The 15,274-nt window shown below is 40.1% G+C and overlaps 1 protein-coding gene across 8 annotated transcripts in view; it reads left to right on the forward strand.

The window, feature by feature from the left end:
- The window catches only part of Cadps (calcium dependent secretion activator), a 480,326-nt gene that overhangs the window by 321,658 nt on the left and 143,394 nt on the right, over window positions 1-15,274 (forward strand). For all 8 annotated transcript variants that reach the window (XM_058582090.1, XM_058582085.1, XM_058582091.1 and 5 more), the window contains exons 11-12: window positions 171-383; window positions 13,907-14,043. In XM_058582090.1, coding sequence (XP_058438073.1) covers window positions 171-383; window positions 13,907-14,043 — 350 coding nt within the window. The remainder of the gene's footprint in view (window positions 1-170; window positions 384-13,906; window positions 14,044-15,274) is intronic.

The following is a 15,274-nucleotide window of genomic DNA, read 5'->3' on the forward strand; positions in this document are numbered from 1 at the left end:
CTCTTTAACACCATGGTCCCACTCGGTGGCCAAGTGGTTCTCAGGCTCCCCATGGTAGAGACAGATCCATGGCTCCTCCCCTCCCCTGGCCCAAGGAGAAGCTTCAGGAGCTGCCTCCTAAGGGCTGAGTCTGGGCTCCGCTGAGAAGTTGTATTTCCCTCCTCTTCCAGGTTTGGAAGGTGGCCGAGCCTTCTTCAATGCAGTCAAAGAAGGGGACACAGTGATATTTGCAAGCGATGACGAGCAGGATCGCATCCTGTGGGTCCAGGCTATGTACCGGGCCACTGGACAGTCCCACAAACCGGTACCCCCGACCCAAGTCCAGAAGCTCAATGCCAAGGGTGGGAACGTGCCTCAGCTGGACGCCCCCATCTCTCAATTCTGTAAGTAAATATGCCATTTCTTAAAAACGTAGCTATGTACAGTAAAGTGAATCTTCCAAAGTTGAATGCAAAAAAGAAAAAAAACTAGTTGCTTTTATATTTAGGTTTCAAAAAAAATCATGTTTATGGAAAGCATATAGGTGCATTCAGGGCAAAAGTTGGGAGAAAATATCAGTTGAAAATAAATTTTAAAGTGCAATACTTGACCTTCTCCACCAAGGACTGAGCGAAGCAAAGTCTATTTTGCATGTATTTTTATCTCTTTGTCTTTCTTGGTGAGAGAGTTTGGAATTCACAAACAGGTATTTGTTTGAGTTCGTCTTCAAATAGAATAGATTAGGGATGTCCCTGCTTCATTTCTTCCCATTAAAAGTTATTCAAAAATAGGGTTGATTTGAAATAAACTTAAATCTGCGATTTAGAACCATTTAAAAATAAATGATGACATTTTCACATGCAGTGGGAAGAAGGGAAAAAAAAAAAACATGGTACCTAAAATCCGATGCTGAGTGAAAATATCAGAGACTCCAAAATGAAACCGTCTCCTTAAACAGCCCCCAGTTCAGGTTCTAGTATCTTCTCCTCTGATCTCTGTAGCGGTTTGCCTTCTTCCCCTTTGCCCTTCCCATTTCCTACCTAGGATGGACCCCAACACTTCTGATACACAGGGGAAGGCAAAAGCCATCATAGGCTTGGAGATATTTATTAAAACAAAACTGGAGACATCAAGCATGCAATGTTGCAAATATTGACCTCCAAGTGGAGACTGTGCCTTACCCTGAATATCAAGTTGACTAGGGACAACTCAGGTCCAAGTCATTTTTCGCAGTGGTCATGGGGACCTCTGACATCAGCCTGGAGCCCACTCACTGACTCAAGTTCACTGAACAATTATCTAGAGAGGAGAAACACTTGTAAGAAAGATGCACCAGGTCCCTGCAAGAGCATCCGCCTCCCAGTGGGTACCAAACCAGGCAGCCAAGGTGATAAATTGATAAATACCAGACAATGATCAATGTCTGATAACCCGAGTCGTTTGTATTGTGGTGACTGGTGGGAAATGAGACATTAGGCAGATAGACAACCAAGGAAATCTTTTCTGAGTCCAGGTCCAAATTCTAGGGTGTTGGCCCCCCAAATACCTGAGGATTGAGAATTGCAGCTAAAGGAAAAGCAGGTGCCAAGAGCCCCCCAAAGCTGGCACATCCCCTTCAGCAGTGCTTTCGGTTTTCCCTTGTTGCTCTTAAGCAAAAGGTGGAAATAGATGGCATAATTTTGCAGCTCTGATGAGTAAATTCCCTTTTTTATGAATTCTACTGCTGTGTCCATTTTTGCTGGACAGAGCTCTGCTCTTACCATAAAATCGAGAGCAGACCTCTTTTTGAATGGCAACCTCGGACCATCTGGTGCTTCCAGGAAGTCCTGTTCAGTACTAGCTGTTTCTTCAAGGAAGATGCCTTTCTATGGTGGAACCAGATAATCCCAACAGCTTTCCACACAGAAGGTCATGAAAGAGTAGGAAAGACGTAGAGGTCGGATCTGGGAGAGATGGGTGGCCCTCCTGCCCCGACCCCCACCAAGCTCCCAATCCCTTGCTGTTTTCTCTCATATCTCCTGGCACCTAGGTTTATGGATAATTCTGAAGAGAGCAGCAGTCATTGGTTGCAATCAAAGCATAACGGATGTTCATTTAATTTTTCTAAACAAAAAGCAACGCTGCCTGATAGGCTCATTTTTAAGACATTTGGGGAGAATACCTTCCCATACACCTGAAATGGAACCATCCCTGTACAAGAAAAAAAAATTGTAATGATGATCACCATCCAAAGCAACCTCATAAAACATACATCTTGGAATATTTGGAAAATACTGGTTTTATTTCCAAATACTCTCCAATTCTTTGGAGATCATTTCACTTTGAATTCATTATCTCTGTTCTATCATCGGCCCAGTGGAGGAAATTCATCTCTGTTAATACTACATAGTTTGTGGTTAGCCCCACTTTTTTATCACAGGTATAGGGAAGACAAAGGACACTCATAAGTAATATTAAATGACAAGGACCTGGAGGCCGAGCTCAGTGGTAGAGCACAGGCTGAGCCTGGACAAGGCCCTGGGTTCAATTCCCAGCACCTCCCCCCCACACACACACACACAAAATGACTGGTGACAGAAGCGACTGTGGAAGGGTGACTTTTCAGGAAAATACACAGGGGCTCTTGCTTGAGATTTCTGCCTGTAATTAGGATCACTAGCTGTTAGGTATCAAAAAAAGGTGCAATTGGATACACACAGCAAGACCCACGTCACTGCCCTGTTTAAACAAAGGGGGATTTTAGTAAATGGGGCATCCAGCAAAATCCTAAAAATTCCATTTGGGAGGAATAAAGAATATCTATCATCTCTTGAGAGTATATAAAGTACATTGAGAGATGAAGGAGAAGGACACTTAACAATACACATCTGGGATTTATTTATCAGAACTGGGTTGTAGGGTCACCTGCTTCTCATGCAACTCCCTAAACTCTGCTCAGGATTTAAAATTCTCCAAAGAGCATGAGGTCCTACTGCATGTACCTGTTTCTACAAAAACAAGGCCACCACCAGGTGTGGTGATGCAAACCTATAATCCCAGTGGCCCAGGTGGTTGAGGCAGGAGGATCACAAGTTCAAAAGCCAGCCTCAGCAAAAGCGAGGCACTATGCAACTCAGTGAGACCCTGTCTCTAAATAAAATACAAAATAGGGCTGGGGATGTGGCTCAGTGGTTGAGTGCCCCCCTGAGTTCAATCCCCAGTATCCCCCCCAAAAAAATCATACTCAGAATAAGTTATGATTGTTTTTAGTTTTTAATTTTTTTATGCACATCCCAGTTTGCCCAGGTCTGAGGGACTTACTGTGCTAAAAGCAGGGGAGATTTGGGCAAATCACGATGCACTGGTCACCTTAAGTATGCATTGACACTGGGTTTGACAGAGCTCCCCACATATAAAACTTGATATGTTTGATAGCTATGTTTTGAACTTAACAAATAAAAGCAGCTGTGAAGTAATTGTGAACTAACCTGATGGTTTCTAAGTCATGGGAACAGAAGCCAAACTTGCTGGAACTCTAGGTGAAATTTTATTTAATACCTGAACTAGCAAACAGGGCATCCAGCAAAATCCTAAAGATTCAATTTGGGAGGGATAAATAATACCCATCATCTCTTGAAAGTATACAAGGAACATTGAGAGATGAAGGAGAAAATCAGATAACATACAGATTTGGGATTTATCAGAACCGGGTTGTAGGGTCACCTGCAACTCAAGTGACTTTCTTTTATTTAGAGATAGGGTCTCACTGAGTTGCTTAGCACCTCACTTTTGCTGAGGCTGGCTTTGAACTTGAGATCCTCCTGCCTTAGCCTCCTGGGCTTCTGGGATTACAAGCTTGTGCCATTGCACATAGTCTAAGTAGCAAATTTTGATTCTTCATTTACATTGGTTGACTTGTATTTAAAAAAAAAATCAAGTATTGCATTTTAAAAATGTTTCCTTGACTTCCAGAAGGTAAGGGTCATTTTTAAATACTTACACATATCTCATTAAATCCTGTTTTTGAATATTTTTTCAGAGGACTTGCCATTCTTGCTAGTGAATGATTTTTTTAACACCTTTCAATAACTTTGAAATTGCTTTATTAGTTTTTACTCTGCAAAAGGGGAGCTATATAGAAATGTTTTGAGGGCTAGAAAGAAAAGAAAACACTCCAATCTCATCATGAACTAACTGTTCACCAGAGACACTTGTGAATGGGACATTTTCTAGATTGGGAAACTTGGGGGTACTTGGGAATTTTGGGGGTCTCTCTAAATTCAGTTTAATGGCTTTCTTGGTGCAGTTTGTATATCTTACAATTTCAAAATGAAAGACACATCTACGAAAGAGTGGAGTGGAGTGTTGATATGGAATTATTTAAAAAAAATAGATCCTGCTATTCATTCGTTTGTGTGGGACTCTACAAAGATTCTGGGAGGGTTCCATCAACCTTTAACACTTTTTTGTTCTTTTACAGTTTTTTTGTGTCTGTTGTTGATTTAATTTTTTTTCCTTTTTAGTTAAAATTCTAAAAAAAATAATAATAAGTTGGTACCTAGTTACCCAACTTTTTTAAAATAAATACTTGCAATTCTCTAGTTTTTAAGGCCAACGGGGCTCCCATGGAGAATGTCCAGATCAAAAATGGAGCCAAGCCACCATTCCTTATGCCAGGTGGCCGCTCACGAAGACACCCATTGTGTGTTGGTGAAAAACAGAACCCCAGTTCTCATTTGGAGAAGGGTGGGCAGGAGGGGGTACTTTCAGCTTGGACATTGGGTCAATGATTATTTGATGTATGACTCACCCTGAGTTATTGTAATATCATTTTTCTCCACTAATAACTGTTAACAACATCCGTGATGCCCCAAAGATGGATGTTTCTATGAATAGTTCATTTTTTTTTTTTTGTCAATCCTTGAACAGTCTTCTACGATTAGTGGGGCTTGGGGTTACTGTTGGTTTGGGGGAGGTTGATTTCGTTTTTCTTTTTCTTTTCTTTTTTTTTTTTTTTTTTTTGTTCTGTTGAAGTTTTCTTGTTTGATCTTTGCTCGAACCCAAGAACGTTAGCTGCTAGGTTAGAACTCCTGTCTGCTTTCCTGAGCCTGTTGCTAGTCTTTATGTTATTCTGGTTTGTTCCTTCTTACCCTGCTAACTTCTAGCTGGACAAAAGGGTAAGTGGTCGTCTGTAGCTAGCACAGCTCAGATAATCCGACTCGATTATCTGATGCCTGCAATGTGCTTCTCCCCCTCTCCTCTCCGGTCTTCCTCATGTCTAGACCTCCTAGTCAACTTTTCATGTTATTTTCCTGACCTTAGGTTTGAAATGTAAGCTTCCATACTGAAACTCGGATGCATGTCACGTGTGCATAATTGCCTTCTCTCCTTGGCTTGCATATTGGCATCAAGTGATCCTCTGGGTAAAGCCAACCATGAGCATCTCCTAATTCTTTGTCATTCCAAGATAATTAATTGACAGCCCAATGGAACGGCACCTAAGGCCTTTGCTTCATGGAATTCCCAGCTACCTGACTGCTTTTAATGCCTGAAAACATCATTTGGCACTCGGAGAATGCGTTCTTGTTGTTGTTGTTCCTTGTCTAATTCCAAAGATGAGAATGGTCAGTGCACCCAGGGTGTGGTGACTATGGAAACCTTGACCATGGAAAGGTAGGGTAGGAGACCCGAAGACCTTAACGGAGCAAAACTTTTTTTTTTAAATGCAAAATACGATGAACAAAGTAAACTTAAAAATGCAAAATGCAACCGGTCGAGTACATTTTTAAGATGTTCAATTTTCCAAATGCACAATGCAATTCATCAAGTCGATTTTAAATTTTAAAAATGCAAAATAGAATTCATAAAGGAAACACATCATTGGAACACAAAAGAATTCCTTCAACCTGACTAAAGGTTTGATTTTTGAAAGGAGAACTATACTAAGTGGGACGGCCACACATAAAAATAGCAAATTAAGGACTCCGTGGAGTCCAAGCACCTTAGTCACGAATGCTTTGGATTTTCAATCTCACAGTGCCAGAGAGAGTTTTTGACCTCTGGTCTCAAATGTCATCCTGCTCCTCCCCCAAGAACAATGACAACAATAACTTTTTCAAGGTCATTTGTATGTGTGTTAATATTTCTAAAACTACATTTGTAAGAGAAAAAGAAAGATACCTGAAAACTTTAGAAAAATCTTTCTCTTCACTCTTTAAAAAGAGAGCATATAATTCCTTTATACGTGTAGGAAAAAGCTACTCATCAAAAACATGTTTACTGAAGATATGATATTAGAAGGAACTAGAAAAATCGGTCAAGAGAGCAGGCAAATATGTATTTGAGTATTCTGAATGCTGATTTAGATGAAGTAGGTCATATCATTCCTCCTGACCATTCGATAATATTCCTTTGTTCTAATTCTTTGGGTTACTTTAATTTGCTTTTTCTCCCTTTTTTTTTTCTTTCTTTTTTTTTTCTTTTCTTTTGCATAAATCTACCCCTGGCTAGCAGACAGAGGTTTTTCACCACGCCAAGCGGATACTTAATTTCACTTTACTTTCTTTTGAATGTCTGATGAGGCATTTTTTAAAAGCTTACCATAGAATGTGAACTTAGTGGGAATTTAGGATTTTTGCTATATTTTTTTTCGAGAATGAAAGGATGGATGAATAGATGACTGAATGAATTCTGTTTTGAGAGAATTTGCGCAATGCATTGCTATCCTCATAGATTTTCCAGTTTGCCTTCATTCCTTTCTATAATTTATCTTATGAGATTTTTTTTTGTTATATCTTCTTGTATTGTCAACTTGCAGTTGCTATGTTGCAGAAAAGAAAATATCAAAGAATGAATTCAATATTAACTTAATTTGCATGGCCCAAAACCACACTGTAAATCACATTTCTTCTCAGTGTTTAAAATAAATGACGTTTTAAAAGGATAGACTCCTACAATCAGGTCCAAAATTTTTCCAACATCGGGATATGATCTAAGTAGACCATATGAAATGAAGGTTTGTTTCTTTGTTAACTACTGCAGAACCATTTAATGTGCTATCCATGAATCCGTTGAGCATTTTCATGTCATAGAGTGATTTACAGTATGATTCGTTACTAATTAGTGAAGCAAAAAAATTTACTTTCATTCATGTTGTAAACGGTCTGAAGATGATGATTTGCTAATGTAAGAATTACAATCAGGGAAATTACTTGAAAAAGTTAAGAATTATGCAGGGAAAAAAAGACAAATCTCTAATTTATTTGTTTTGAGATCACTGACAAAAATCTCTGATATGATTTTTACTCAAAGAGACTGTCTAATAATGAATTCTAAAAATGAGCACTAAAAGAAACATCACATGTTTATCCCTTTGGGTGTATTACCATGGTAGTTTTAAATCTGAGATTCCTACAAAATGCAATACGGCCCTTGAGAGCTTCGGAAGAAGCCATCCTCTCTCAGCCATTCTGTGTTAGCTTGGTTTTGTCAGAGAGTCCGCAAAAGAATGAAGTTATTTCTCAATTAAGCGGTCCACCCCGTGTACCTCACTCGGGGCAGCGGGCTTGGAAGGGCCAGTCTTCTGCTTGCTGTGCAGAGCTCAGGCAGAGCACAACATCCCCTGATGACTTGACTCTGCCAAGGAAAACTCTTCTAGAAAAATCTGTAAACAGCCAACTGCCATCAATCATTGTCATTTCTTTATTCCATGTCTTCTGATGAAGCTGACTACTGTCATTGTTCGTTATTGTCCAAACCATACATTCACTCTTGTACTGTCAAGCGGATATGACAAGCACACATTTTCCATATAAGAAAAGAGATACAAAGTCACCTTTTAATTTGCAGTTTGGGTTCACAGATGACTTTAGAGTTACATTAGCTCTTCTCTTGCCTCTAGCATCTATCAGGAGTAGCAATAGCCCTAACCGTGCTCTAAATTGTGATGATAAAACAGCTACCTCTAGCTAACTATGGAAGGGATTCGTGAGACAACAGAGTCTCTTTCAGACAGTTTGCTAACAGTACAGTTCTAATTATTTTCAATTGTAGAATTGCTTGTTCACCAGCCCATGAAATTTTCCAAAATGTGATATTACCAAATAAAAAGGGAGACTTGACCTTTTGTTTTTAAGCTGTCAGAATAATAGAGAAGTCTCAATAAAATAAAAATCTGAAAGCTCTATTATTCCTGCAAGAAAAGTACATGCATTTGATAGGCATTATTGCAACTCTACTTAAATATATATATCAGAAACAAAATCACCTGAGTATACTTGCGCTTAAGAGATCATGAAAAATATTACATATTTTTCCAGTTGTGAGGGGAAAAATGAAATGAATAATGAACATGAAATGAACCCAAATATCATAATTAATTACAGAGCAACATAAATGGCAGGGTGGTCTGTTGAGGGCCATTCACTTGAATTTTCACAAAGCAGATGAAATGCGAGTTTAAACATATATAATGGTATCACCCACCTCCACCGTAGGAGCCAGTTTCCCTCCCACATTTCTTAAATATCAAACCAAAATTGTTCCCAGGAAAACTTGGGATAAAGGTTTTGATGCATTTCCATTTGAAAGTGTGCCTGCTCCCCATAAATCTGCCTGTCCATCATTCTGGTTCTGGATCCTGGATACCATTAATAGGTTTAAGGTTCTTAATGTAGTTTAGGGACCAATATTCATTTTACTCGCTTTAGTTACAAGTCAGTCTCCTAAACATGCAATTAAACCCCAGAAATGAAACCGGCAGCATTATTTGGCGAGTGTGTTGATTATACTCTGCTACAGAGCCTAGGCCACTTTTGGATCATTTGGAACCCTTGCAGACAAAGCCAGACTTGAGAACTACTTCCTAAAGCCAGGACTGGAAAAGGTAAAAGTTAAAAATTGGTTCTTAAAGTGCAGTCAATTCTTGATTTCTTTTTTTTTTTAAATCATGTTAATGAAAAAGAACATGAGTACATATCTCCCAAAGCAAGAGATAATCCAAACATCACTGGGATTTTAAACAGCAACTTTACCCTCCTGATTCTCTTTTGCTCAACCTAACGTTCAAATTCATTTTCATTCTCTTGACACATGCCAAATATTGGCAAAGGAAGTGATCCCTGTGTCCTGAATTCAGGAATTGACTCTCTCATGCTTTTGCTCTGGGCTGTTTTCTCCCCTGATAATGTCAACATTGGAGGGTTGTTTTTTTTTTTTTTTCTTGAATCCACCAATTCCAATTATTTGTACAAGGAGAAATGAAGTTTCAAAGAGCATTTGCTTTTTCATGTTCAGCGCTCTAGAAGAACAGACTGGGACAGTGCAGGAGTGACTATATGGTGTTGCTTGGGAAGCGCCCACAAGTTCTTTGAAACAGAATTTGGAACAGCTGGACCACTGCAATGTTTTATTTTAAAATAGACAACATATGTAATGCATATGGTCCTAGACATGTATGGAGACACAGGCAGACAATCTGAATGGTATCCAAAGACACCTGCACCTAGAATTCTGTTTCCTTCTATAAGATTTTTTTTTCCCCTAAGAGCACATGTTCCCACTTTTGGATTTGCAAGATACCATCTGAATCCCCATGTGTGTGGCTCCTTAATAAAGCCAATGAGAAGTTGCCTGCAACGGAGGTGTCGGAGTCAGTGAGTTAATAACCACCTCCTGAGGACTCTCTGTTCTAGAAGCTCACAGGGGAACCCCCAGGTTGGAAACTGCCCTTGAGGAATGCATTATCTACCAAGGTGTTCAACTGTGTGCCTCTGTCCTCATCACAGAGAAACTGGAACACAACCCAGCAACAACTCAGAGACAGGACATAGGAATTGGTTATACAGGGGCAGAGCGCATCCACAAAGCAGAGAGATTGGAGAGGAAATCCAGCTTCCCAGAAATGATTCAAGAAGTAAGGAAAGATGGAACATTAGCCATAAGGCAGAGTCATCTTTGGCTCATGAGCAACTTAAAACAAGTGCCTTTGCAAGCACCAAGAAGCCTGCCTGATTACACCTAACTAACATTTATTGAGCAGCTAGTATGTGCCAGGTGACTTCCAGGCACTTCTTATGAGATCCCATCAACACGCTCCATGGTAGGCTTGAACACTGTCTTCCACTCACCCATGGGGACAAGTAGACTCAGAAACATTAAGCAACTGCCTCACACCACATACCCAGTACTGGCAGATCTAGCCTTCAGCTCCAGTCTTTGTGATATTCCTAAGCTCTCCCACTTACCTCCTTGCTATCTATCTCCTAGAAAATACACTGTTCCTAACTAGTTAATGTAACAATATTCCATAAAATCATGAGATAGAAAACATTTACTGATAGGGTGAATTTGTTTATTTTGATGAAATAAATTCCCTGTTTTAACAAATATGGACCTACTAGTAATCCCAACAGTTAGGGAGACTGAGGCAGGAGAATCATAAATTCAAAGCCAGCCTCAGCAACTCAGCAAGGCACGAAGCAACTCTGTGAGACCCTGTCTCTAAATAAAATATGAAAAAGGGGCTGGGGGTGGGGCTCAGTGATTAAGCACCGCTGGGTTCAATCCCTGATACCAAAAACAAAAACAAAAGTACCTTCTATGTGCCAGGTACTATGCTAGGTGCTAAGAATATAGCGGAGAACAACAACAACAACAAAATACTGAAATCCCTGCTTAACAATAACAATCGGATCCCTTTCACTTATACCTTGAAATAGCATTCCTGGTCTATTCTCCCCCTTTTTTTTTAGGTTATACTAAACTCAGAGAAATCTTCAGGATGTCCCAGGAGCCCGTCACCCTTTTAAGTACTCTTGAGTTATTGGAACAATTAAAATAATAAGCCTAAGTCTGAGTAAATGATAATTTTGTGCAAGCAAAAATCCAGGGGCTGCTCGTTTTGCTTGCTGGAAATTCTACTGCCTTAAGCTCTCCCACATCCCCAGGTATGCAAAGGATCTTGAGGATCCTTAAACTACTGTCTGCGACAGCAGAAGGGAAACTGAAAGGTCAACTCCTCTTACACGCAAGGAAACCAAGGCTGAGAAGAGAAACAGTTCAACCAGCACCCGACAATTATTTAAAAACAGTTCGCAAGAACCCAGACCTCCTCAATTCAAGTTCATTCCCCACGTGAATCAGGAGGAAAAGGAAAGAGAGAAAGAAGGGAAAAAGGAAGATTTATTTCATATATATATTGGGGATTAAACCCAGGGGCACCGAACCACTGAGCCACATGCCCAGCCCTTCTTATCTTTGGAGGCAGGGTCTTGGTAAGTTACCGAGGGCTTTACTAAGTTGCTGAGGCTGGCTTTGAACTTGTCACCCTCCTGCCTCAGACTCCCAAGTTGCTGGGATTGTGGGCATGTGCCATCGCGCCCTGCAGGAAGTTTTATTTCAATAGAGTTATTATCTGAAAAAAAAATGCTAATTTGATACGCATTTTTCTGTAAGCCTGTTTGAAACATTAGTAGAAAAGAAAATCGTGCTTAAGACTCGCTCCTAGCCAAGTATTAGCAGAGTGAAGCTGTCTTCATTGAGCCCTTGGGATGGGTAGAGGGGTGGGGAGTGGGTTTGTAGCCAGGTCTCCCTAGAAGAGCCAAATTGCCTTTTCAGATCCATTTCCTAAGTGGCCCGAAAGGCAAAATAGGTCATCAGCAAAGTTTTCAAGAGGTTTTAATAGATCAACAAAGAGCAAAACACTTGAAACGTGGGCCATATTTTTTCACAGTCACAAAAGAGGCCCCTTCTCTCTGAGCTAAATGACCAGTTGTACCGTCATCATTGAAGAGCGATAAATTAGCCAAGCCAAACTGGCAAAGTGAGGCCCCGGTCGATTTTGTCAGCTTGCAGCCTCATCCGTGAAATCCGAGAGCAAGAAGCCAATGCTAGCCAAACTGCCTGATCTGCCTGTTAAAATCGGGAGGCAGGGGGTGGATGAGGCTTTTTTATGAGGACCTAGCAGGATGAGCATCCTGCACACCCCACGCTTAGTTTTTTTTTTTTTTTTCCTGAATTAAGTTGCCCTGGGACGCACAGGGTGGAGGGCAGAGGTGGAGGGCAGAATCTGTTGGAGGAGATGGAGAAGAGCCACCTAGATAGCACCAGAGTCCTCATGTCAGGGGAGAGACCTCAAGTTGGAGCAGGTTTAAGATACTTGCACATCCAGGCACTGGAAGCATTTAGATTGCCCCCAGCCCAGCCAAGCCCAGCCCAGCACCACCTTCCTGACTATTCCAAATCAGAAGGGAAATGTTTCAAGACCAAGCAACAAACAAAACAGAAGTGATCTTCCCAGGCGAAGCACCCAACCTCAGCTGGAAAGCACTTTCCTGAGATCGAATCTAAGGCAGTTAACACAGCAAAGACGATTCTCGCAGATTCTCTAATAGAATTCCTGCCCATGCGATAGCTCTTCCAAAAGCTTGTGTTTTATCATTTTAATGGAGCGATTTGGCTGTTAAAATACACATTCTTCAACTTGCCTTCTGGAAATCGAGGCTTTTTTGTGTGTCTTGGGCATAAACAACACATCTCGTTCAAACACTGACCACTGCTGCTTCTCAGAAATATGACAGAAGATTTTAAAAATCCAACATAAGAGGGTGTAAATCTCCCACGCCATGCATTTAGGTTTGAACAATACCCCAAATCAATAAGTGGAGAAATCATCGCATTAGAGTCACGCTGTCACCGTAACCCATCTTACAGCCAAACCCCAAGCATGGGAGACAGATAGGGGGAAAAAAAACTGCCTGAAGCAGAGACCACACATGAAAATATTATTCAAACACCCTTCCAAGTCAGAAATTGATTTTCCCCTTGCCCCGATAGGATTGCTGGTTCCTGGCAGGTCCCCGTACTCGAGTAAAATGTTGCATTCGAGGAGATGAATAAAATCTTGCTCCGTTTGATATGAGATTATTTTTCTTCGTAGTCTGCATATCAAGAGACCGAGTGCAGATGAGGTGGAATGAGCCGATTTCCTTTAACAGAAAAGACCTTCTTCATTCTACCTCCTTACGATTTGCTTGGTGGCACTCCAGTTGAATCCTCCGAGTTACATTGCCAGTGGAGGGTAGTATATGTTAGTTCCACGTGTTGGGATTAATTAGTTAGCCCTTAGGAGGTTTTGCCTACAGCCCTGTGAGGAAAAGTGTGAATACATTGAGACAATTAATTCACAATAAATGGCAGATCATAGCCCTCGCTGAGTAAATTTCTGTTTGTCTCTTTCATAAGCTTTGCTCACAGACGAAGCACACTATAAAGCAATGCCCTTGGCTGTCACAAACTAAATTCCCATTTAGCTTAACCCTCCAGGTTTCAATGAAAAAAAATCTTTTTCTTTTTCTTTTTTCTTTTCCTTTCCATTCTTTTAGTTTTTAATTTTGGAGGGTGGGGACTCAAACCTTTTAATGCTACACCAAATTGGCCATGGGGATTTGGAAGGGGAGGACCCAAATCTCGTCACTTTGCTGAAAATCAGCAGAAACCCTTTTTGTCCAGAGAATCCCAATAATTGTAGAGAAATTGCTCTAGACATAACCGCTGGAATGGCAGAATCTATTCAAAACCTATGCAGCTAAATAGGCGGTTTTAGCAAAGATCCGATCTGCTTTCAGTGTTTTGGTGGAATGCAGGCGAAGTTCCAGTCTCGTGTTTAGTTTTTAAAGAACATGAGTGCACTGGCATTGTGATCATTTGATAAACATGTTGATGCCAATATATTTTTTGCCTACATGCAGTAAACTTAACCAGTTAAGTGATGCAAGTTGACAATGGGAGGTAAATAGATATATATATATATCTTGGGATGTTGGTGGGAGGTACCGGGGAAGCAGCTAATGTTTGTAATGCCTAGTGAATTCCTGTGTATTTGAAATGTCAAAGAAAATGTGATGTGTTTCTCTAAATTGTGTCTCTCTCTACATGTATAAATGAACAGACGCAGATAGAGCCCAAAAGCATGGCATGGATGAATTTATCTCTTCCAACCCCTGTAACTTTGACCACGCTTCCCTCTTTGAGATGGTACAGCGCCTTACTTTGGATCACAGACTTAATGATTCCTATTCTTGCCTGGCAAGTATCTTCTTTGGTCTTACAGCACTTTAAACATAGCTTTTTTTTTTTAATGAAATTTTTCTCTACCTTTATGTCAGAAGCTCTTTTCTCCATGATGGAATGGCTTTAACAATTGCAAATGTGTTCTCCATTTCCCGGGGTTGAGATAGTTTAACTTACCAAGAAACAAGACTGAGCGGCAGGAAGTTCTCAGAAGAGACACGTCCAAGTCCCCAGCTTCCCCTTCATAGCTTCCCCACTTTTCAGCTGCTACATGAGAAATATTCCGGAGGGGGGTAATCGAGTTTGGCACCTGCTACTGGAGAACTTGCAAAAATTGCCTCCTTATCTTAAGAGTTTAAGATGTCCCTCGCTTCCTAGCCCAGACCTGGTGCTCCTATCTCAAAAAGAAATAGACTCTTTACTGTGTCTCTTTTAAAGATTGAAACGATTCAACAAATAAATTCCACTCTCCATAAGCCTTTATTGACGGGGGTTTGTTTGTTTGGGTGTCTTTCCTTTTTTCTTCATAATATTCAGAGTCTTTTTTTTCCCTACCCTTTGAGTGAATTTTTTATGGTGCATTAGAAATTTGGAAATCCAGCTAACCAGCAGGAGTCTCAACATTTTCTAAAATCCTATTTTAAACCTAGGTTTAAATTAGTTAAATTCAAGGGAATGCTATTATGTCTCTTTTGGATTTCTGAAGATACATTTTTGGCTTTAAACTATCAAATTCAAAAGCCTAAAAAAGACTCGGGTTTACTTCCTTCTGCAAACCCTCAATTATTACTTCATTTCTTAAAGGTAAAGGCTAGGAATCCCACTTTATAGATGGGAAAGATGAGGGGGAAACGATGAGAACGACTTCATACACAAGAAAACTCTCATCCCTAAATCCAAACACTGAAGTCAACGTGTCTTCATAGTATTAATATGGTATAATTAATCAAGCAAGCTAACACACTATTGATTTCAAATTTCTAATGCACCATTAAAAAAAATCCCTCAAAGGGTGGGAAAAAAAATCTAAGTTATATCTTCACTGTATGCTGAATAATTTATATTTCAAATTCCTTTTTTTTTTGTTTGTTTCTTTGGGTTTTGGTTTTTTGGGTTTTTTTTGGTTCCAGAAGCCAATATATAATATATAAAGGGTAAAAATCATCTTAAAAATAGAAATGGGATTCTGTGGAATAATTTATTAATCCATGTCTCATAAATGAAATGTTGATTATCTCAGGTTTAG

Source organism: Marmota monax, unplaced genomic scaffold, assembly GCF_021218885.2.
Source record: "Marmota monax isolate L192 unplaced genomic scaffold, Marmota_monax_Labrador192_F-V1.1 WCK01_AAM20220418_F8-fsc00042, whole genome shotgun sequence".
Lineage (NCBI taxonomy): Eukaryota > Metazoa > Chordata > Mammalia > Rodentia > Sciuridae > Marmota > Marmota monax.